Below are 24,544 nucleotides of genomic sequence, written 5' to 3'. Positions count from 1 at the left end.
TGTCCACAGTATATTTTGCCAGTAGTGCTGTGGAACATCCAGGTGCTCTTTTGCAAACTTCAAACTTGCTGCAATATTCTTTTTGGACAGCAATGGCTTCCTCCGTGGTGTCCTCCCATGTACTCCATTCTTGTTTAATGTTTTCCTTATTGTAGATGTGTCAACAAAAATGTGAGCATGTGCCAGAGATTTCTGTAGGTCTTTAGCTGACACTCTGGGATTCTTCTTTACCTCATGCAGCATTCTGCGCTGTGCTCTTGCAGTCATTTTTACAGGACGACCACGCCTAGGGAGAGTAGCAACAGTGCTAAACTTTCTCCATTTGTAGACAGTGTATCTTACCGTGGACACATGAACATCAAGGCTTTTGGAGATACTTTTGTAACCCTTTCCAGCTTCATGCAAGTCAACAATTCTTGATCGTAGGTCTTCTGAGAGCTCTTTTCTGCGAGGCATGGTTCACATCAGACAGTGCTTCTTGAAACCAGTAAACCCAAAACAGGTGTGTGTTTTTTAAGGGCAGGACAGCTGTCAGCAACACATCCAATATCATCACACTGATTGGAGTCAAGGTTAGCTCACTCCTGGCTCCAATTAGCTCTGAGAGAAGTCATTAAGCTAGGGCCTCACATACTTTTTCCTCCCTGCACTGTGAATGTTTACATGTTATGTGCAATTAAACCATGACAACATCTAATGTTTGTGTAGTATTATGTTCAGCAGACTGTGTTCTTCTATTGTTGTGACTTAGATGACGTTCAGAGCACATTTTATGCCCAATTCATGCAAAACTCCACGTAATCCCAAGGGGTTCACATACTTTTTCTTGCAACTGTATATATCTTTAACTTACTGCTACAAAATATATCCAATAAACAAAATTTAAAAAATCTAACTTCTTCATAAATGTTGACCAAAATGTATTCTGCTACATGTTTTTGATAAAACAAAATCCCTATAAGCATATATTGATTGGTTTGCGGGAACATTTTAGTACCTGCTAACTATGGTATATATTGGAATTTTTTTTTAATACTACTAATGGTGGTGATCAGCAACTTATAATGGGATTGCGATAGTAAGGAAGGCAATGTTAAACTAACTAGCGCTAAGGGGAACTGACTATCTTCCACTGAATTACCAGTGACATTAATACAGTGATCAGTGATAATACTATACACTGTCACTGTACTATGACACTGGCTGGGAAGAGGTTAGTATCTAGAGCGATCAAGTGGTTAAATGTATGCCTCACAATGTTTACTATGTATAATTAGTGCTGCTTTTTACTAATGATCTCTTACTTTCTCATCCCTGCTCCTCTGTACGGAGCTCTGTGTTTATTGTCAACACAGAGCTCTGGGCTGTGATTCTACACAGCTTATCAGCAGGTCCCAGCCATGAATCATTGGCCAGGACTTGCTGACAGGCCCCCCCAAACCCAAAAGCAGACAGCGATGTACGGATATGCCGCTTTGCCTGTGTGGGCCGCCCATCCACAGTACATTGCAGGTGGGCAATCTGCAAGTTGGAAATAACATGTTTGGGTTGACAGCTCCTTTTAAAACAAGTAAGTCATACTTCACTCTTTCCTCATTCCCAAATAAAATCATTGCCTGTAGGAATAATGCACTGTAAAAAGTTACTAAACTGTACATCTCAAATTATTTTGCATACCGGTGTATTCTTAGACTCTGACCTCTCCTTTGGGCCTCACATCCAATTACTGGCTAAATCCTGCTGCCTCAACCTCTGCAACATTTCCAAAATCCGCCCCTTCTTGACTAATGATACCACAAAACAACTTATCCATGCCTTGGTTATATCTCGCCTCGATTACTGCAACTCCCTCCTCACTGGTCTACCATTACACAGGCTATCCCCCCTTCAGTCTATTATGAATGCTGCTGCTAGACTCATACACCTTACCAACCGATCAGTGACTGCTGCCCCTCTCTGCCAATCCCTTCATTGGCTTCCACTAACCCAACGTATAAAATTCAAAAAATAACCACAACACACAAAGCCATCCACAACACTGCCCCTAGCTACATCAACCTCATCTGCAGATATTGTCCAAATTGCTTGATCCGCTCCTCCCAAGACATCCTGCTCTCTAGCTCCCTTGCCACCTCCTCTCATGCTCGCCTCCAGGACTTCTCCAGAGCCTCTCTCATCCTTTGGAACTCCCTACCGCAGTAGGTGAGGTCAGGCCCCACCCTGGCTGCCTTTAAGTGATCTTTGAAAACTCACTTATCCAGGGAAGCTTACCCCACCTCCACCTAAGAACTGTACTTGAGCCACCTCCATCAGATCATCCTCTGCAGCTTTTACCTTTTGTACCATCTCCTCCTTCTTTTAGATTGTAAGCTCCATGAGCAGGGCCTTCCCATTCCTTCTGTACTGAAATGTATTGTAATTGCATTGTCTCCCTTTATATTGTAAAGCGCTGTGCAAACTGTTGGTGCTATATAAATCCTGTATAATAATAATAATAATACTGCACAAGATAGTGAAGTGTCGGCTCAATAACATACTATACTTTGCAGTTGCTGAGTCTGTTAAAGCCAATTTCTGGGAGCTGTTTGGATTTTCCCATTTTGTAAAGTGACTACATTAAAATGTGTAGGCAGCGATACTTATTTCATACAGCTGGATCATTGGCGCCAAGGTCTAAGTATTATTAGTGTCAGGAAGGAGGCCTATGCTATTTAATACTGTCTGAACCAGTTACATCAATAACCTTGAAAACTTGCTTTGGTGGGACACTGTAAAAAATGCAGCGTGAGCGGGACAGTTTGTCTCTGTGTGCATTCCTAAACCATTCCTAACCTCCCTTGCCTCCATTCTAATTATTACCTGACTTCTTTAATCAGCCGTTATGTATGCAGGCTTCAAGATTTGTCTTATTTAATTAATCACCAGATTTTGCTTTTCCAGTGTATATCAGTTTTGTATAATTGCTTCTGCTCTGTTGTGTTTGGGTGTGTATTTCTATAATGGTATCACGTTTACTATTTTTTTATACTATTAAAATGGTCATTGGCAAACCTCAGACGGGCCTGGACATGTGATGACTTGAGCAGCGGAACCTTCCGTGCAATGCATGATTTTAAACCATGATGGCGTAGTGTTCTACCGAGAGTGAGCTTTGAAACTGTGGTCCCAGCTCTCTTTATGTCATTGACCAGCTCCTCCTTTGTAGTTCTGGGCTGATTCCTCACCTTTCTTATCATCAGTGATACCCCACGAGGTGAGATCTTGCATGCAGCCCCAGCCCAAGGGAGACTGACAGTCGTCTTTATCCTCTTCCATTTTCTAACAATTGCTCCAACAGTTGATCTATTTTCACCAAGCTGCTTGGCAATTGCCCCGTAACCCTTTCCAGCCTTGTGGAGGTCCACGGTTTTGTCTCTGGTGCCTTTTGACAGCTCTTTGGTCTTGCCCATGGTAGTAGTTGGCGTCTGACTGATTGTGGGGTGGACAGGTGTCTTTAAAGAGCTCAGACAGGTGCTACTAAGTTAGATTAATGAGTGGAGTAGAGGTGGACTTTTTAAAGGCACAGTAACAGGTCTTTGAGAGCCAGAATTCTTGCTGTTTCTTAGGTGTTCAAATACTTATGTTCAGCAGTGCAAGACAAATAAATTCTTTCAAAATCATACAATGTGATTTCTTGAATTTTTTTTACATTCTGTGTCTCAGAGTGGGAATGCACCTACAATGTGAATTTCAGACCCCTCCATGATTTCTAAGTGGAAGAACTAGCAAAATCGCAGGTGTACAAATACTTCTGTTCCTCACTGTATATCCATATTAAATTATTGGTTCAAAATTATGAAAAGAGAGCAGCTTAGTTTGAGTTATACAGCATCATATTTTATAACTTTTTTAATATTTTAGGATTTTTTGTACAATGAACTTGATGAATTATATTTTAAAGTGTTACTAAACCCAGGCCCTGCTTTCACTATATCTGGTCTCCCACAGTACACAGAACATGGAAATACAATTATTTTAGTAAATATAAACTGCTAAATACCTTTTCTCATCAGCAGTATATAGCAGTCTTGTAACTTCTATTAGTGTCTGGCCGAGCGCTGGTTAAAGCTTGTAGTTTTAATTCTCCTCTAACTGTCCTATGAGGCTGCATGACCCCTGACCCTTTGCCTGGACATTGCTGATTAGCCCTGTGCCGATCACATGCACCCTCCCAAAAAAAGAAGAAAAAAACTCTCTAGCAATACACACCAAACAGAGCACATGCAGACTTGCCACTGCTGCTCTGTACTATGGCAGATGGATTGGGGAGAGTAAAAGAAGGGGAGGATCAGAGAAAACAGGATCAAACAGCTTTTTTACACAATGCAGAGGATTAACCCCTTAGGTTCCACAGTGAGTATAACAAGCATGCTTTACTGCATATACAGACTGATTTTACTGTTGTGGGTTTTAGTAACACTTTAATATAGGGTTTTGCATCATTAACTATGACTGACACTGTTAAAGTCCTAATATTTTTTGGTATAGTTTGTTGTTGGTTTTTAAAGTGTATGTTACCCCCCAATGTACTGTGGATGGGTGCTGACAGGAAGAATCAATGAACTACCACAGTGCCGTGGTAGTTCATTGAGAGCTACAAGTTGACAGCCACAAAGGCTGTCTGAAGAGGGAGCATGCATGCTCCAAACGCGTGCCACCCCTCCGCTACCCATGTGATCGGATGTGACCTCAGCACTTCTTCATGGTGTACCCGGAGCTCACAGGAAGTGCTGGGAGCCTGACACCGGATGTACACCATTGCACAGCGACTAGCACTCCAGTTCACACCGGATGCCATTTACCATGACAAGCACCCTTTCACCATGCATCTAGTGAGCTGCCTGTATCTTACCTCGAATTAAAGTTTTTTATCTGCTGCACTTAGAAGGCGCCACTCTTTTTTCCCTAGATCTCCTCAAAGGGTCCCCTCTAGCTCTTTACCAGCTGGCAGCCTTCAAGTAATCATCCATACGGACTTTCTCTGTATTATATAAGTACTTACATATTTAATATATTGTTCCTTACTCTTGCCTATCCTGCAGAGCCCGCTTCAGCCCCTTGTGAGCATGCCAAATACCTGTTTCAGATTTTGAAAAGTGAACTTATCCTTTAAACACCATACTGTCCTAGTCACACTTGAAAGTATATCCAAAGGCAAAACTTTTTAGTTTTAGAGAAGAGAAAGGTTGGAACCTCTGTCATGTTTTTATGGCTGTTTACGTGTCCAGTAAGGAGAATCACCCATCTAATTGTCCTGGTGATCACTGTCACAAAGAGTGAAAGTGATAGAAAAATCCAAAACTTTGAGTTCTCGCCAGAACGGGAATAGGGATTCTTGTTCAGTGGCTTTTAAGTTTCTAAGTTTCGGCCTTAGACTGGCCATAGAAGGGTGTTTTTTTATGATCAGCCAGCGGTTGATCAGTGGCTGCAGCTGCTGACCAACAAAAGTTTTCCAACATTCCCGTTCAACAGATGCTGATTGTTAGATTGAGTTGTGTTGAGTAGGAACAGCCATAGATGAATACAAATTTGGTCGGTCCCTGCTGAACCAGATGACTTTTGATCCATCTATGACCAGCTTTAGTTATAGTTTAATGCTGGTGCTGTTTTGTACAAGCTCCACTCCTTAGTGCCATGGGATTATTTTAGCAAAACTAAGATGCACTATTAGAAATTGGGTTTCATGGTTTTTGAACTGTAAAGAGCCCCCAACTGTTCTCAACATCCCCTACAGTGTAGACGTAAATATCCAAAGGTGGTCAAAAGAGAATAACAACATAAGGAATGGTTTCTAGAAATTGTATGTTGGGTGCTACCCATGGTGCTGGCACTGATTAACAGAACTTTTATATAAACTGGCTTGTCATTTATATTTATGTCATCTGTGTTTCTTTTTTAAGTGTTATTAACCTCCCTGGAGGTATTCCCGAGTGTAGCTCGGGGTAAAGTTTCAGTACCAAAAGCGGTAACCCCGAGCTACACTCGGGCTTACCATGCGGCGTTGCACAGGGATTCCCTACAGCGCTTACCTTGTCCTTCGCTCCCGCGATGCGTCCCCTGCAGCATCCTCGGCCATCTCCTCTGGCCGATGCCGGTATCTGGCTTCCGTGTTCCGGTCCCTGTGACGTCGGGACGTACGGGCGCCAGAACCGGCAGCAAATTTGAAAATTTTAAAAAAATGACATTTTTTTTAAAACGATTATTTCATAGCAAAACATTCCTGTATCAAAGCATTTCACATACATTTTGTCCCTAGTGCTTTGTCCTGTGCCCTGCCTGCATTTTGACTGTTCTTTATGCCTGGAAACTTAGAAAAGTCCATGGCGTCCAAAAAGCGTCCCTTTAGGTCTAAATCGGTTTTAGACCGGCTAGAGAACAGCGATAGTAAATCAGAACTACTTGCAGAATTGAGTGATAATGATTCGTGGGGAAATTCGTCATGATACACTGAAAACGATTTTGCGACTTTGCTCAGTGATGTGCGAACTTGGCGCTATATTTCAAATTTCAGTGTTTTTGGTTTGATTATATTATTGAATTAAATTTATTATTATTATATAATTATTTTTTATGAGTATTTATTAAATTATAATTTATGATTTCGTGTTTCAAGTTTTATCATATCCGGAATGTTTACTAGACTCTTGTTCGGACAGATTTCATGGAGTTATTCCTAAATTACAGGCCTACAATAAAAAAATTACATATTTCCATGCAAAAAAATGGTACCGCTTTTGGTACAAAATTCCTGACATAATCATACCGCCAGGGAGGTTAAAGAACATTTATAAGACATGGCTGTTACCTGTCCTGCAGTGTCATAGAGTCCCAGGAGATACTGCTTCCCTCCAACGCTCACCGTCACTGGAAAACAATAAAAGACAATGTTCTATTACAAAGGGGAGCAATGATCATCCGTCAGCATTTCAGCCATCTAATCGTCTGCAGGTTCCAACTCCATTTCTTCTAATGGTGACAATGAGCAGAAAGCTAACAGAGATCATGTTTAATTGGAGGCGGTAAAGGCTGCACTTAAAACAGATGGTCCAAGCCACAGTCTTGAGTGACTAGAATATATATGGAGCGCAGATTGCCTCTGATTAGTCTTTTTACACACCCCAGAGAGACTGGAGCTGATTTGTACAGTGCGACTGAAGGAACCTTAAAGCTAATTAGTACATGAGATACAGGGAGACTACTTTCTGTCACTATACAGTTGGTAAATAGATATACATACACACTACACATGCATATACACACATCTATCTATCTAGCTATACACTATATTGCCAAAAGTATTGGGCCAGCCCTCCAAATCATTGGATTCAGGTGTTCCAATCACCTCCATGGCCACAGGTGTATAAAATCAAGCACCTAGGCATGCAGACTGCTTCTACAAACATTTGTGAAAGAATGGGTTGCTCTCAGGAGCTCAGTGAATTTAGGTGTGGTACCGTGATAGGTTGCCACCTGTGCAATAAGTCCATCCGTGACATTTCCTTGTTACTAAATATTCCACGGTCAACTGTTAGTGGTATTATAACAAAGTGGAAGCAACTGGGAACATCAGCAACTCAGCCACCAAGTGGTAGGCCACGTAAAATGGCAGCGCAGGGTCAGCGCATTCTGAAGCACACAGTGCACAGAAGTTGCTGACAGTCTCCAGAGTCAATAGCTAAAGACCTCCAAACTTCATGTGGCCTTCAGATTAGCACAACAACAGTGAGTAGAGAGCTTCATGGAATGGATTTCTATGGCTGAGCAGCTGCATCCAAGCCTTACATCACCAAGTGCAATGCAAAGCGTCCAATGTGGTGGTGTAAAGCATGCCGCCACTGGACTCTAGAGCAGTGAGACATTTTCTCTGGAGTGATGAATCACACTTCTCTGTCTGGCAATCCGATGGACATGTCTGGGTTTGGCAGTTTTCTAGGAGAATGCTAATTTCCTGACTGCATTGTGCCAAGTGTAAAGTTTGGTGGAGGGGGGGGGGAATGGTGTGGGTTGTTTTTCAGGGGTTGGGCTTGGCCCCCTAGTTCCAGTGAAGGGAACTCTTAAGGCATCGGCATACCAAGTCATTTTGGCCAATTTCATGCTCCCAACTTTGTGGGAACAGTTTGGGGATGGCCCCTTCCTGTTCCAACACGACAGCACACCAGTGCACAAAGCAAAGTCCATGAAGACATGGATGAGCGAGTATGGGGTGGAGGTACTTGACTGGCCCGCACAGAGTCCTGACCTTAACCCCATAGAACACCTTTGGGATGAATTAGAGCGGAGACTGTGAGCCAGGCCTTCTCATCCAACATCAGTGCCTGACCTCACAAATGTGCTTCTGGAAGAATGGTCAAACCTTCCCATAGACACCCTCCTAAACCTTGTGGACGGCCTTCCCAGAAGAGTTGAAGCTGTTATAGCTGCAAAGGGCGGGGCCAATTCAATTTTGAACCCTACAGGCTAAGACTGGGATGCCATTAAAGTTCATGTGCGTGTAAAGGCAGGCCAACCAATATATATATATATATTTATCCACTTGAAGACCAGGCTTTTCTGGCATTTTTGTTTATATGTAGAAATCAGTATTTTTTGCTAGAAAATTATTTACTGCACCCAAACACTGTTTATATATACAGGTGAAATTCGAAAAATTAGAATATCGTGCAAAAGTTCATTTATTTCAGTAATGCAACTTAAAAGGTGAAACTAATATATGAGATAGACTCATTACACGCAAAGCAAGATAGTTCAAGCCGTGATTTGTTCACACCTGTGCAGTTTGCATTTGATCCACTTCTGCAGTGCTTTTTGTGGTGTGTTTTGTATTTATACACATGTATTTTTTACACGTTTTTGCTGCGTTTTGCTTTTTTTTCTTGTTGTTAAGCAGATTAAATGGCAAAAATGCACCAAAACGCAGCAAAAACGCACTACATGCTTTTCTGCAGCATCTCCATTGCAGTCTATAGAACCAAAACTTTTTGTGTTTAAATCTAGGTTCACCCCTATGCAGGTTGCGATTGAGCTGTTTCTGCTTTGTGTTTTTGCACTTGCATTTTGACGCGTTTATGCCGCGCTTTTAATGCGTTTTGCTTTTTCATTTTTCTTGTTACTAGGTCAGATTTAAAATGCAAAACGAATCAAAAATGCAGCAAAAATGCAGCAAAAACACAATACATGCTCATCTGCAGCATTTCCATTGAAGTCTATAGAACCAAAAATGCATCTTTTTGCTTTCAAAAAAGTCCCTGACCCTTTCCAAAAAAGGCCCGGGTGAAAACGCACAGGTGTGAACATGTCCCATAGGAAATTATCTTAAATGGACTGTACTGCATTTCTGCAAAATGCTAAACGCTGCAAAAACGCTTAGGTGTGCACCTAGGGTAAAGAAGTCCCTGACCCTTTCCAAAAAACGCACCAGGTGAAAACGTGGAGATGTGAACATGTCCCATAGGAAATCATGTTAAATGGACTGTAGTGTGTTTCTGCAAAAAACACTACAAAACACATTAGTGTGAACGGAGCCTTAGTGACCCTTAGAAGCAGCAGATGGAGGTGGGAGTGCAGATGCAGTTTGGATGGCTCCTTAAATGGCATTCTATATGCTCCCTTAACTAGTTGAATTAAATAAAAAAAATGCAGCTCCAATTCAGACCACAGGGGGGAAGCTCAGAGCTATTCAGAAATGTTGGAAAAGCGATATACCGCAAAGTTGTTGGAATAAAATCCAAAAAGAACTATCAAACAAATATAAATATAGAAGGACAAACAGATGACTCAGAAATGGCATAAGCACAAATATAAGTAGTGTTCATAATAATAATTGTACATAATACCAGTGATCTAAGTGCTCAAGGTCTACAAAACATGTTCCAAATTTGCTTCCCCATTCTAATAAAAAATCGTGTTCAATAACCACATGAGTATTTTTTTGGGTAAATTCCTCTCATTTTCCATCTTTAATAAAGGAATCATATTGCTGATACAGTATATGCCTGATGTACCATGTACTTGTATGAAGACGTATCCTGTTCTCTTTGTATTGCTTCCTTTGTTTGAAATCCCGGGTGTCCCTGCCAATTCCTCAGCTTGCCTATTAAAAACTGACCACACTAAGCCAGAGTCATGGTCAGTTCTTTGGCTATGCTGAAAATTCAGTGTGCTCTCCACCAATGATCAGACTTTTCCTGACACCCCCCCCCCCATCCCCTGGCAGCCTTTTACTGGGAAGTTCAGTGTCCTGCTGTTTCTCCTCTTAGCCAGCTGAGAACAGAGGGTATATGATCATTTATAAACAAAGGGGAAAAGTTTATTTATAATATTTTTTAATATATGTACACAAATGTTCATTTCTATGTTAACCACTTGCCGACTGGGCACTTTCACCCCCTTCCTGCCCAGGCCAATTGCGCGGTCATGCAACAGTTTACTCAAACAAAATGTTTAACTTTTTTTTTTAAACATATAGAACTTTCTTTTGATAGTATTTAATCACCACTGGGTTTTTTAATTTTTTTTTAAACAAATGCAAAAAAGGCCGAAAATATAAGAAAACAAAGTGTTCCTTTGTTGCTTTTATAAAATTTTGTAAATAAATAATTTTTCTCCTTCACTGGTGTGCACTGATGAGGCTGCACTGATAGGTGGCACTGATAGATGGCACTGATGGGCACTGACAGGAATCACTAATGGGCACTGGCAGGAATCACTGATGGACACTGCTATGTGGCACTGATGGGCACTGATAAGCACTGATAGGCGATGCTGATTGGCACTGATAGGTGGCACTGATGGGTACTATTAGACTGTACTGATGGGAAGCACTGATAGGAGGCACTGATGGGCATTGACAGGCATCACTGATGGGCACTGATTGGCAGCACTGATTTGCACTGAAAGGCAGCATTGATGGACACTGCAAGGCATCACTGATGGGCACTGAAGGGCAGCACTGATGGGCTGCACTGAAAATCAGGGCACTGATTTTACTTTAAGATACCCCTCTAATATATCACTTTAGAGTGCAATAAATTCTAGACGTACTGCTGAGGAGGCTTATATACGTTTCCATATACGCAGGTTCATTTACGACACAAATAACACATCTAGAAGAGCGTTCATCAAGCTGGCTCTCGGTGAGAATCCTTTGCCGTTTCTCAGTTTGCACAGAGCTTGATTTATTCCCACGTTCCTCCCCTGTTGTGTGATACACAACATGGATTTACTAGCGCAGCACTTAATGAATTTACTATGTTATAGACCTAATCTTCTTGTAGTAATTATTTGCCCACAGGATCTTAGCAAATCTGTGATTTGGCCTTTGTGTTCTATTGTCACTGTACGTGAGACTAACAAAAAACCTCAGCTAACACGATTTACATGTTCAGTCAAACATAACTAATTAAAATAATATGTGAAGAATATCAAAATTTTCTAACATCGGGAATCTACACAAAGCTAAGAATATTTGATATTTTAGGTTATTAGGTTTCCTTCCTTCATTTGGGAGGAATTCTATTTTATTTGATTGTTACTAAAGTTTGACATGGTTTGTCCTTTTTTCTGGAGCCGTATGAGAGGCTAAAACAGCAGGTAACACAATGGCAAATGGTATGTGTGCAAAAGAAATGCTGCTTTAGCCTGTATATTGGATAAGAGATGTATTAGGAAATAAAGTTTGGGTTGCAATTGCATTCTCTGCACTATCCAGGGTTGAAGAACTAGTGAGTTTAGGGGTTTACGGTGAAGAGTATTGTTAATGTTACTTGGTGTCATTCATTCTGGACTCCAACCTGTCCTTCCAGCCCCAAGTTCAATCTTTAACAAGCTTGTGCAGACTCCACCTCTGCAACATCGCCAAATATCGCACGCTGCTAACCCCAGAAACCACTAAACAGCTCAGCCACTCCCTCATCATATCACGACTCGACTACTGCAACTCCCTCCTTACTGGCCTGCCTCGCCGCTGGCTATCCCCGCTTCAGTCCATCCTGAATACGGCTGCCAGACTCATTCACCTTTCCAACCGCTCCATTTCCGCCACCCCCCTCTGCCAATCCCTCCACTGGCTTCCGATTGCGCAATGGATCAAATTCAAAATCCTAACACTGACGTACAAAGCCGTCCACCATACTGCCCCGAACTACATCACTGACCTAATATCCAAGTACCGCCCAGCACGCACACTCCGCTCCTCACAAGACCTCCTTCTCTCTAGTTCCCTGGTCTCCTCCTCCCATGCCCGCCTCCAGGACCAACCAATCAGATTATCACCTACTCTCCTCTCCTTTAGGCGCACCCTGAAAACCCATCTCACAGGGGCAGACTGACTATTTGGAAACTCGGGCACTGCCCGAGGGCCTGGGGTCAGTAGGGGGCCCCATGAGATGCCCCTGGTACCTTTTGCTATTGACCTCAACCCTATTGAACTTCTTTAGGAAGAATTTTAACACAAATTCAGAGCCAGGGCTTCTTTTCCAACATCAGTATCCAACCTCGCAAATATTCTGTTGGCTGAATGTGCACAAAAAAAGACACTGCCAGAAGAGAGTAAGCTGTTATGACTAGCGACTCCATATTAATGTCCATGGTTTTGGAATGAGATGTCCAACAAATTTACATAAGCATGATGATCAAGTCCACAAATGTTTCACCATATGGCCAGTGAGACACAATGGGACCAGCTGCTTCATACCAGTCATTTCTACTTTCTCTCCTGATGTGTGAAGTGTCAGTGCTGTATTTTACAGAGCACTTAGAGTGATTCTACAGGGTTAATGTTTCAAAAAAATAATACATTTGTCATACTTACCTGCTCTGTGTAATAGTTTTGCACAGACCAGCCCTGATCCTCTTCTCAGATCCCCCTGCTGTGTGCTTGATGTGCACACCTCCTATTGGCGAAGGCGACACTTCGGAGGACCAGGTCCTCTCTCATGGACTCCAGAGGCAGGAGAATTCACGGGGGAGGTAAGCAGACTGGTACCCAAGGAGAAAATAAAGAGGGAAAAATGTCTAGTCACCAGGGCAGGATGTTAGCTTGTTCATAGAGGAAACCCTGACTTTGATCCATTATACTGCAGGATAGCTAAGATAATTGATGCACAATGTACTACTTTAATTTTTTTTCCCCTGGATTTGGGCTTTAACAATGAATTAATATAGAGCTGCATTCATATGATATCTTCCTGGAGCTCAGTATTAAATTCTTTCTCAGACAACAATTAGTAGCAGGACACTTGTGGTTATCTCCCCAACATCCGTTCAACCAGATATCTTCATTAAATTGGTGGACTTGATTTTACTGTAAAGCATTATATGTCAGCCTTCTACATGTTTTTACATATTGCTTTCATATGTGTCTACAGAGAGCAGCTGTGCCAAGTTTTGCAATTAACTGTGAGAATTAGTTTCAGATGTGATATTTCAGCTGAACAATACACTTACATTTCTGGTGAAATGTACGCTATAAAAGCAGATTATTTGTATGAACCTAGAACAGGAAACAATTATATTTACTGTCAAAGGAGATGTCTGACACACACATTTAACTCAGGCTACAAATATCCATACAAAAATACGGATACCTTTGAGCATTCTAACATCTAAAATGTAATTCTTAGGCCACACCCCAACTAAAAGTAGATCACTAAAAACTCATGTAGTGCTCACCCCCAGAGGGGCCACTGAGAATGACACAGGATCTCCCTAGCTAGTACAGAGGCTGCACAGTTCCATACACACTAATAATACAGACTTTTTCCCTAGGATTTATTGCTGAATAACTTGAGACGGAAGTGGGGTTGGGGGGTTCAGGATACTCCAAAACAATATTAGAATCAATTAAGAGGACAAACTTTTTAGCACAAATCCTTATAGTGGCAAGCACACATGAAAGTCCCAAACCCAGGTCTTAAGGCTCATTCACACTTGACTAATTTCTATCGCTTGCCAAACGCCCCTATAGTGTTTGACAGGCATTAGACAGGCATTTGAGAAGCGTTTTTAACGCTCCTCAAATGCTCCCAAAAATGCCCTATGAGCGTTTTTGAGGCTTTTGATAGGTGTTTGCCAAGCGTTAAAATTGCACCACAAATGCCCACAATGAAGTTTAATGGCATTAACGTTCTGCAAACGCCTCGCAACCACCTTGTAAATGCCCCACAAACGCCTGCCAGGCATTTGAGGCGTGTCACCTGTGACAGTGTGGCGATCTGTCATGATGTTGACAGGTTATTTCACCCAGGATTCTCAACAAGGCAGGTTGAGGGGCTCCAGGGTAAGTGTTTGATACAGAGGAAAGTGGCTTTTCACTTTCCTCATTTGTTTGTAAGGTCCACTTTGGGACCTGGAGCCTGGAGATTTCAAAGCAATTTGGGAGGGATGAAATCTCCAATCCTGGGACCAGGTTTTGGGAATGGCCAGGAGACTAATTGCACAGGTGTGTGCAGGCCTTTTCATAGAGGCCTAACCAGGGTTCTGGGCTCCACCCCGGCAGACAGGAGTCAGGAGGGCTCCACCCCAGCAGACAGGAGGTCTCTGCCTTGGAGTCAGAAGGGCTTCACCAAGGAGAGGAGGAAGCCAGACTAGCTGTGTGCTAGTGGCCAGCTGTGTGCGAGAGCCATATTTTGGAAAGAGTCTGTAGGAGACAGACATAAAACTGTGTACAAGCCAGGAGGCTGAATTTTCATTTGAATGTGTTTGATGGTGGATACCCCTGCGTGGGAAGCTTTATGGAACATTTTCTTTAAATAAAAGTGGGCTAAAAAGGCCTTAAAAAAGAAAGCGATGCTAAGCTAAAAAAAATAACCAAAATTAGTTTATAACCAAAATTTATAATTTTTAAAAACATTTTTTTACATTTTTATTTTTTTATATTATTATGTTTTTTGCTTTTTTTTTTTACATACTGTCACCCTAGCAGTACAATAAGCGACGTTGATGAATCGACAGAATGGGAACGAGTGGCTTGTCTTTGTGACTTTAACCCCAAGTCTAGCAAGCAGGCAACAGATGCCGCGCATATGGTGACACTGTGCTACTTGTGGGTGGTGATGATTTTTTTTTTTTCTTTACACGGATTGCTTTTACACCCATAAAGGCTGTAAAAATACTTCTTCCTTCTCTCTGGCTGCATTCTTGCAGCCATTGAGAAATACTGTGTGAGCTGTGATTGGTCACAGCTTGTCATATGGTACAAGGCAGTACCATATGACAGTGGTCATATGGTACTGCAGTACCATATGACCATATGGCCAAGGCAGTATTGGCCAATCAGTAATCACATGACGGGACCTTGCACAGAGGTCCCGTACAACGATCGGTATTCCACTGTGTTCAGAGGACACAGCGGGCACCGGATCACGATGCTGTGCGCTCCCAGGGAGCGCGCACAAGCAGGGGGCAGGGAGACCATTTATAAATGGCCACCCACCCCTGCACTGCTACCGTGCGGCTGTTTATATATAACAGCCAGACAGTAAGTGGTTAAAAACGCCTGTCTAATGCCTGCTAACAAAGCTAGTGTGAACTTAGCCTAACTCACAATGTCTTAGGAGCTGTCTGCCACCCTGTTTCCACAGGTAGTTTCTCATAAGGGAAATAAAAGATCCTTCTCTAGACCAGGAGTCCAGGAAAGTGACCTCTAGCAAAAATCCTTAAACAATCCTCTCCAGACCCTGAGCCCAAAATCCACTGAAGTCCAAACTGCAGTTCTTCAGTACACTCTAGCTGTCTCCTAGGGGCAGCAACCACAATAGAACAAAAACCCTCCTAGCAGAGGAAAATCCTTCTGGCAAAGCCTCCAAAACATTTATCACCCCCTCAGCCACCTTCAGGACACCCCTATCCAGGGTTTGGCTGAGCCATGATAAATATTCATATTTGATCCTCCCCGCCCTATATTTTGGAAGCTTCATCCAAAAGTAAAGTAGGAGGAATCAAACAGCTTTGACAGCCCTAACCAGACAAAAACTCTAGATCAGGCCTTGAAATTTCCACTTGCCTGCTCGCCAATGGCAAGTGGAAATTATGGTGGGGGCGAGTATGCCCCCCAGGGCCGTCTTGCTGAGCAGGTTCAGAGATTAGGCCGGATCTGTCATTGGCACTGGGAGCCGTCAGACTGCTCAATAGCTGAGCGCAGTGAAAGCAAAGCAAGGAGTGTGTGCTGTGCTCTCTGCCTCCCCCTAGAGTGCAGTACCTGGCTCTGTGAGTGAACAATGAAGTACTGCAACTTTTTATAGGTGTGTGTGTGTACATATGTGTGTGTTTGTGTGTGTCTGTGTATGCATGTACATGTGTCTGTGTGTATGTACATGTGTGTATCTGTACATGTGTGTTTGTGTGTATGTACATACATGTGTCTGTGTGTACATGTGTCTATGTATGTATGTACATGTGTCTGTCTATGTATGTATGTATGTACATGTGTCTGTGCGTGTGTATTTCTGTGTATGTACATGTATCTGTGTGTATGCGTGTCTGAACATGCCTGTGTGTGTATACATGTGTCTGTATGTGTGTGTACATGTGTTTCTGTGCGTGTGTGTACATGTTTCTGTGTGTATGTACATGTCTGTGTGTGTGTACAGGTGTCTCTGTTTGTGTGTGTTTGTTGGTGGCGAGTAACTCTTAAGGCCTAGCTAGTAGCTCAGGACTTGAAATTTTAAGCCCTGCTCTAGATCGCTGCTCCACTGGGTACAGTGAAACCATCAACTACATTTAGCCTAACAACCTAACTAGAGGAGGGTGCTGCATCCATTTAATTTTCTATATATCTAAATCTGCAGCGTTCTTTAAAAAAATAAGGTGAATCTGCCATTAAAGTAGTATTAAACGCTCAAGAGTTTTTTAGCTTAACACATTGATAATATACAGTATAATATATTCAACAATAAAGTAGGTTAAAATTTTAAACCCATGAATTGCATTTTACAGCTTTAAATGCTGCTTTCCTGAACTTCCAGTCTTCACAGATAAGTTATCAGTGGACAGTGCAGTCTCCCATCAGTCTGTTTGCTTGGAGAAAGGAGGGGGCAGGAACCTTGTTTTTCTAGGCTATTTCTTTTGATGTCTAGAGTGCACCTTGCATGTATGATCTCCATGTCTCCAACCCCCTATCCCTCCAAGCAGAAAATGATTACCTGCAGACACCTTTGCCACTTTAACCCTTCTCTTCTTTTTTCTGCTACTGACCTCCTCCATCATAAAAATCTCTCCCCTGTCCTGCTCTGACATGGCCACTTCGCTCTACAATAGTTCACACTCATCCTCACTGGACACTCTTACTACATGCAGAATCAGGCCCTGACCATTACAACCATGGCAGACTGACGACACCAGAAATCTCAAGAGACATAGCCATGCACTGGAGCGATTGTGGTGTAAAACCAAATCCCAGCAAGCGTTCATCCTATATAAATCTGCCTTCCTCAAACACAATTCTTCCCTCCATGCTGCCAAACAAGCCTGCTTCATCACTTTCATTAATACTCTGTCATCCAGTCCTCGTCATCCTTCTCTATTTTTAACTCTCCACTTTCTCCACCACCACCTCCACCCAGTAACTCACTCACTCATGAGATTCCCAATCACTTCAAAAACAAGATTGATTAAATTCGTGGGCACATCTCCGCTACTCAAGCTATCCGACTTGATATACCGTGTACAAAACCACATTCCATACTTTCCTATTTTGACCTTAGTACTACAGAAAAGGTTGCCTAACCTTTCTCAAAAGCCCACCTTACCACCTGTTTGCTAGACCCCGTTCCCTCACAACTACTATGGTCACCCTCCTTCTCTATCCCATGCTCCCTCACTCACATCTCAATCTCTCCCTTTCTATTGACACTTTCCCCTCCCCTCTAAAGCATGAGCTGACCACCCCCATACTTAAAAAACCCTCATTGGACTCCACAAGCCTGAAAAACTTAAGACCCATTTCCTTGCTACCGCTAAACTTCTACAACTGTCTGAGCTCCTACCTCAAAGACAACAACTTTCCTGACTACACTCCACTGAAACTGCCCTGCTAAAGCTCACTAATGATTTACTAACTGCTAAAACCAATGGCCACTACTCCATACTCATACCATTAGAACTTTCTGCTGCTTTTGATACTGTTGACAATCCCCTCCTCCTCAAAACACTACATTCTCTTGGCATCCAAGACTCTGCTCATTCCTGGCTCTCCTCCTTCCTATTACAGCATTCCTTCATTGTCACCTATAACTCTGTCTCCTTCTCTTCACTTTCTCTTTCTGTAGGCATCCCGCAAGGTTCCTCGGACCCCTCCTCTTCTCCATTTATACCTCCTCCATTGATCACTTGGTAAACTCCCACGGCTTTCACATGGCTTTCAAATGGCTGTTTCAACAAACATTACACAGGCATGGTCCACTGTTGTCACCAACATGAAACCCATCCTGAGAAATACAATGCAGCAAACACTGAAGTGCATGTAGATGTGAAATGGCTACAAAGCGGCTGCTGGAGATCAGCCGCACTGAGATATAACAAAGGATAAAAAAAGAAAACCAGGACTTAATTAAACTACCTGTGTATGATACATATATACACCAGGTTACTTCACCTGCTCCTGATATACAGATTCCTTTGGCAAAGCCAATGACATGTAGTGGCTTCCCATCTTTTATAGGTCCAACACACTCCAGGAAAGGGACCCAGAAGATTTTTAACACTTTCACAGCTGACAATGCTCTGCTTTCTCTGCCAGCACCATGGGTCTCAGTTGGTTACTGGATAGTGCTTCCTAAATTGGCCAAACAGGAGGCTCGCTAAAGCTACTTGGATCAAGTACATACCACTCTAAACTAAACACAGCTATATTTCCCACTCTATAAAGCACAACCAGGCTTCCCTTGTGCAACGGGAAAGCCTTCCCAGGCCTAAGTGTCACATAGAACCCTAGGGTTAATTCAGAGCTTTCTAGGGGGGTTCCTTGAGCTGTGGCTGATTGATGGTACTTGCATCATTCCAGGACCAACACCACTTTGCAAATCCAGCAGCATGACACTAATGATCTTTTTTAGCGGTCTGTAATGGTAGAATTCTGTCCACCACTATTACAGGTTTAGTTCTTCCTAGTGACTACCAATGTATAAGGCATTTTTCCCATTGCTCCCATGAGACCTGGGAGTTGTTTTAGGACTTCCTCTGGGGTGGGAAGGTTGAGAAAGGCTGCTCTAGAAGGTGTCACTAAGCCAACCCCCACACAATAGAGTGAAGGAATGGAATGCTGAAGTGTTTTATTATACTTCAGTGGACACTGCCTTAATGCCAATGATTCAATCTATATCCATATATATTTCCAGATGGCATGGTATTGCAAACATAAATTGCATACCTATATCTCCTAGAACAGTGGTCTCCAAACTGTGGCCCTTTGCTAGCCTCTATCTGGCCCTTGGGGCACTATTTAACCGACTGACACCATTCCTCCCACAGACATCACTGATGGCACTATTCTTCCTACTGACGCCAACCATGGGGCCTTATTCCTCTGAATAAAACTAATGATGGGGCATTATTTATGCCCACTGATGCCAGGGCATTCTCTACTCCCACCGGCCACAGTCCGGCCCCCCTAAAGCCTGAAGGACAGTAAACTGTCCCTTTGCTTAGAAAGTTTGGAGACCCCTGTCCTAGAGGATTCAATGTGACCAATTTTCCTGCTGTGCAGTATAGCAAAGGCATGTGTAGTATGTACCTGATTGTTATCTTCTCATGCACAGTGTGATCATGTGTTATAAACATAACTTCATCATAGCGCTAGTTATGGAATATGAATGTATTTTGATTTTGGTAGCTAAAAAAGAAACCAGACCACGATGTGTATTTGCTTTAATCCATTCCTAGATAGTTTTACAACTTATTTATGATAGGGCTTTATTAGGAGTCTTTGGCTTTCAGATTCTACTGTTTACTACAGCTATTAGCAGACTTTGGCTTAAGGGACATCCTGCCTAATAGGGTTTAATGTAAGCAGAGTTAAAATTGAAGCTCCACACCACTGCTAAGAGGTCCAAATACAACTTAATTCTATTAAAGGTCAGAGGTATATTTTGAGAAGCTGCCAACATGTTTCTGGGGTCTAAGTGCCCTCTTAATCAGGGCTTGAACATATGATTTTCATATCAATCTGACATCACCACAATGTCCGCTCCACAAGGTCATAATTAAAACCAAACAGTCAATCGTAATGAGAGTATCAAAATGATCACTTAAAAAAAGAACATGAGTGCTGAACAAAAATGAGAATATGGGTGCTGAAAAACAGCCCCCCTCCCCCCCTGAAAAATAAAAGAATAAATAAATAAATAATAATAATAAAATAATAATCATCACTATTATTAAAATGATACATTATGGGTGATATGTTAACCTAAAATAAAAAAAAATTGATAAAGTATCTCAAAACTAATATGTGTATAAATTGAACCATACATTATACAATCTGATTGTACAATCCTAAAACGTAATAAATAAATAAACAAATGATAAATCATATGGGAAAAAAATGATACTCCTCTTACATTACACTACAAGCCAAGGAGACTGTGGAGATCTTCAAGGGTGTAGAAGCTGCCTGCCCAGGAATCAAATCATTTACACCAACATTAATACCTTAAGATACCAATACCAGTGGAGTAAACCTGTGGGTCCAGCACTGTCTTTCCACTTTCCTCAACTAAAAAAAGGTTTAATGACCTTGGGCCTGTGTCCTGTTAAAGATGTTTTAATATCTTAATGGAATTTATGATGGCCTGCTTTATGTTGTTTCAATCTGGTTTGAGATCTTCAAAGTGGTTCTCACCTCTTCCTTACAACACAAGATTTAAAGTGGTTTTGAAGTCAGAATGCATTCTATGCATTAAGGTAAAAACCTTGTGGGTGCAGCTCCCCCTTTAGCCCCCCTCCAATGATATGCATAAAAGCTGCAGCATTCCCGGGTCTCTCTCTTCTCAGTGAATCACACAGCAGAGGGAGCCATTGGACCCTGCTGCTGTCAATCACAGCCAGTGAGCCAATGACATGAGATCTGGGGGTGGGCCAACCCACACTCTGTTTATGAATGGACAATGCCCATTCACAGGAGCTGTGCCCAGGAGCAAGCCTGCTCGAGTACCCCCATAGCAAAAGGTTGGTGGTTGCAGTACTGCTGGGGGCACTCGGCAATGGGGAGGAGGGCGCTGGTGAGCACTCTCGCAGTTCATTGATCTTCCTGCTCTCAGGTAACTGCCTGCCTATCGGAGGTACGGACAGACAGCTATCCTGAGAGTCTGCAGGAGCCTATCATTGCACTCATGATCTGCTGATTGTGGGTGCAATGCTTTACAGGCTTATTAGAAAAAAATAATAACTTAACCTTTAGATCTGCCTAGTTGTTCAAGATCATCAAAAACTTTACAATTTTATTCTAGTTTTTTTACTTTTAACATTGTAGAATAACATTAAGAGCAACTCTGCAAAAATAAAAGTAATACCTGTGTTTTGTAATAGACAGCATCCTCCCCTGCAATGCTTCACATTGGCTTTAAAATATCTAGTTCACACAGATTTTATTTCAGCCATCTGGATAACACGAAGATAGCCAGGAGTGATTGATGGTGTATAGCAAGAGAAAACCCTTCATACATGGCAGAGCACTTACTGAGAAACTTGGATGAAGCTAAATCCTGTGAAACATGACTGATCCAGATCAGAAGGAAAACAAGATTCATATTTGATGTAAGATGAAGTTTTAAAGAGGATCTACACTTAGATGTTAACCTAAAGTATTTGAAAGTCCTGCTTGGATGGAAAAAAAATATAGAGCAAAAGTGAGGATGAATTAGCTTTTCCTGGAGAATATGCTGCTCCAGGGTCCTCTCAAGTGCTTGTTACATAAGCAAAAGCCTAGGTATTTGATAATGTTATCTCTGCTGAAGTGCAAGACCACCTGATCTAAACTCTGAACCCTCCCTTCATCATTTGTGAACAAATGTCTAAAGCCCTGAACACACGATGGGAATATTGGATCAATGTTCGTCAGGTTTTTTATTTGCATGCTAGTCTCATATTGAAAGTGAAGAGGTTACTAAAGTTCCAAAATTTCTTGTATAACAAAAAGAAACATTGCAAGTGATGTATTGTATTTGTATTGTCTTTTAGGACGAAAATTGTACTGATTAAACAAAAATTGTATGGTCTGGTATCGTACGAGAAACATTTCCGTGCTTGTCCCTTCAAATAATTTCAGACAAAAGCTGTGTACAAATGACCAGATTATTTTACGATTGCTTCGAAAGCTGTATTTTTCGTACAATTTTCTGATCGTGTGTACTAGGCATTAGTTTTGGCCAAGGAATACTTTTGTAGCTATTATACCGAACTTTAAAGAATCCAGCCAGAGATCTGTAGTCATAAGACAGCATGAACATTGTGGCCTAGGGGTGGCTGTGACTGAAATCTGGCCCTGCTACAGAGGTGGTGGGTGATCTTCTGCCGTGTACATGGATCCTGGGGTCTTGTTTCCTGTGCTTTGTTCTGTGTTTTGTCTGCGTTCATACCTGTGTAAATAAAAGCTCTTTTTTCCAGACACAGCATGCGTCAGGCTGTGTTTGTCTAACAAATGGTTTACTTTTAGGATCTGTTCATACACTACAGTATATCGCCAAAAGTATTGGGCCGCTGCCTTTACATGCACATATACTTTAATGGCCCCCCAGTCTTAGTCCATAGGTTTCAATATTGAGTTGGCCCCCCTTTGCAGCTATAACAGCTTCAACTCTTCTGGGAAGGCTGTCCACAAGGTTTAGGAGTGTGTCTATGGGAATGTTCGACCATTCTTCCAGAAGCACATTTGTGAGGTCAGGCACTGATGTCAGCTTGGCTTGCAGTCTCCGCTCTAATTCATCCCAAAGGTGTTCTATCAGGTTGAGGTCAGGACTCTGTGCAGGCCAGTCAAGTTCATCCACCCCAAACTTGCTCATCTATGTCTTTATGGACCTTGCTTTGTGCACTGGTGCGCAATCATGTTGGAAAAGGAAGGGACCAACCCCAAACTGTTCCCACAAAGTTGGGAGCATGAAATTGTCCAAAATGTCTTGGTATGCTGACGCCTTAAGAGTTTCCTTCCTTGGAACTAAGGGGCCAAGCCCAACCCCTGAAAAACAACCGCACACCATAATCCCCCCTCCACCAAACTTTACACTTGGCACAATGCAGTCAGGCAAGTACCGTTCACCTGGCAACCGCCAAACTCAGATTGCTAGACAGAGATGCTTGATTCCTCACTCCAGAGAACACATCTCCACTGCTCTAGAGTCCAGTGGCAGTGTGCTTTTCACCACTGCATCCGAGGCTTTGCATTGCACTTGGTGATGGAAGGCTTGGATGCAGCTGCTTGGCCATATAAACCCATTCCATGAAGCTCTCTATGCACTGTTGTGCTAATCTGAAGGCCACATGAAGTTTGACTCTGGAGACTCTGACCTCGGTCTGGACAGTGCTGATTGGCCCTGTGCTGATCACACGCACTCACCCAAGAGAAAAAAAAACCTCTCTAGCAATACACACCAAACTGAGCATGTGCAGAGTGACTCCACATGACATGTCTTATCAGGAGATAAGAGGGAGACACTGGAAGAAGAGGAGGACCAGAGAAGTCAGGATCAAACAGCCTCTTTACACAATGCAAAGGATTAACCCTTAGGTTCCACAATGAGTATAATAAGCATGATTTACTGCATATACAGACTGATTTTACTGTTATGGGTTTAGCAACACTTTAAAAGAAAAATAACCTTACTGGAAAAAGATAAAATAACCAATCCAATACTGACTGTAATATTCACCTTCAATCCCTAGAATTCCTGCACAGTACTATTTTTGTGCCATTGCGTGTCCTCAGTCTGATGGCCACTGTCATTCAACCCACTTCCTCTGAGCCTAGGTCATCCTGGACCCATCCTGGCCTGTGACTAAACAGTGAAAAGAGAAGCAGCAAAGTGATGAGCTCATCTCTCTGTCACTCTGCTTTCCCTTCCTATCAGCATGTTTCTTGTCAGAACATGAAATGATAGTCTCTGTGTACTGCTTCTTCCACTCACACTCCAGTTATTATTATTATTATACAGTATTTATAAAGCGCCAATGGTTCGCCCAGCGCTGTACATTACAAAGGGGGACAGCACATGTGACAGAACAATATCAACACAATGCAAAACATGAGGGCTTCGAGGGCCCTGCTCTTTTGAGCTTACAATCTAGGAGGGAGGGGATGGTGGCACAGGAGGAGATAGCTGTGGGGGATGGAGTGGTAGGAAGAGTGGAGGAGGTCAGCAGGTTAGCAGGGGGTGGGGTAGGCTTCCCTGAAGAGGTGGGTTTTCAGGGTGCGTCTAAAGGAGAGGAGAGTAGGTGACAATCTGATGGGTTGGGGCAGGGAGTCCCAGGGGATGGGTGACACCCTGGAGAAGTCCTGGAGGTGGGCATGGGAGGAGGAGAC

At 42.5% G+C, this 24,544-nt stretch overlaps 1 protein-coding gene across 1 annotated transcript in view; it reads right to left on the bottom strand.

Annotated features, from left to right (window-relative positions):
- The window catches only part of RHOJ (ras homolog family member J), a 133,399-nt gene that overhangs the window by 25,174 nt on the left and 83,681 nt on the right, over positions 1 to 24,544 (bottom strand). The window contains exon 2 of the mRNA XM_089687484.1: positions 6,845 to 6,903. Coding sequence (XP_089543610.1) covers positions 6,845 to 6,903 — 59 coding nt within the window. The remainder of the gene's footprint in view (positions 1 to 6,844; positions 6,904 to 24,544) is intronic.

This window comes from Staurois parvus, unplaced genomic scaffold (genome assembly GCF_062004578.1).
Source record: "Staurois parvus isolate SC_StPar_1 unplaced genomic scaffold, SC_StPar_1.0 ptg000426l, whole genome shotgun sequence".
Lineage (NCBI taxonomy): Eukaryota > Metazoa > Chordata > Amphibia > Anura > Ranidae > Staurois > Staurois parvus.
This window is presented reverse-complemented; position numbering and strand designations above follow the sequence as displayed.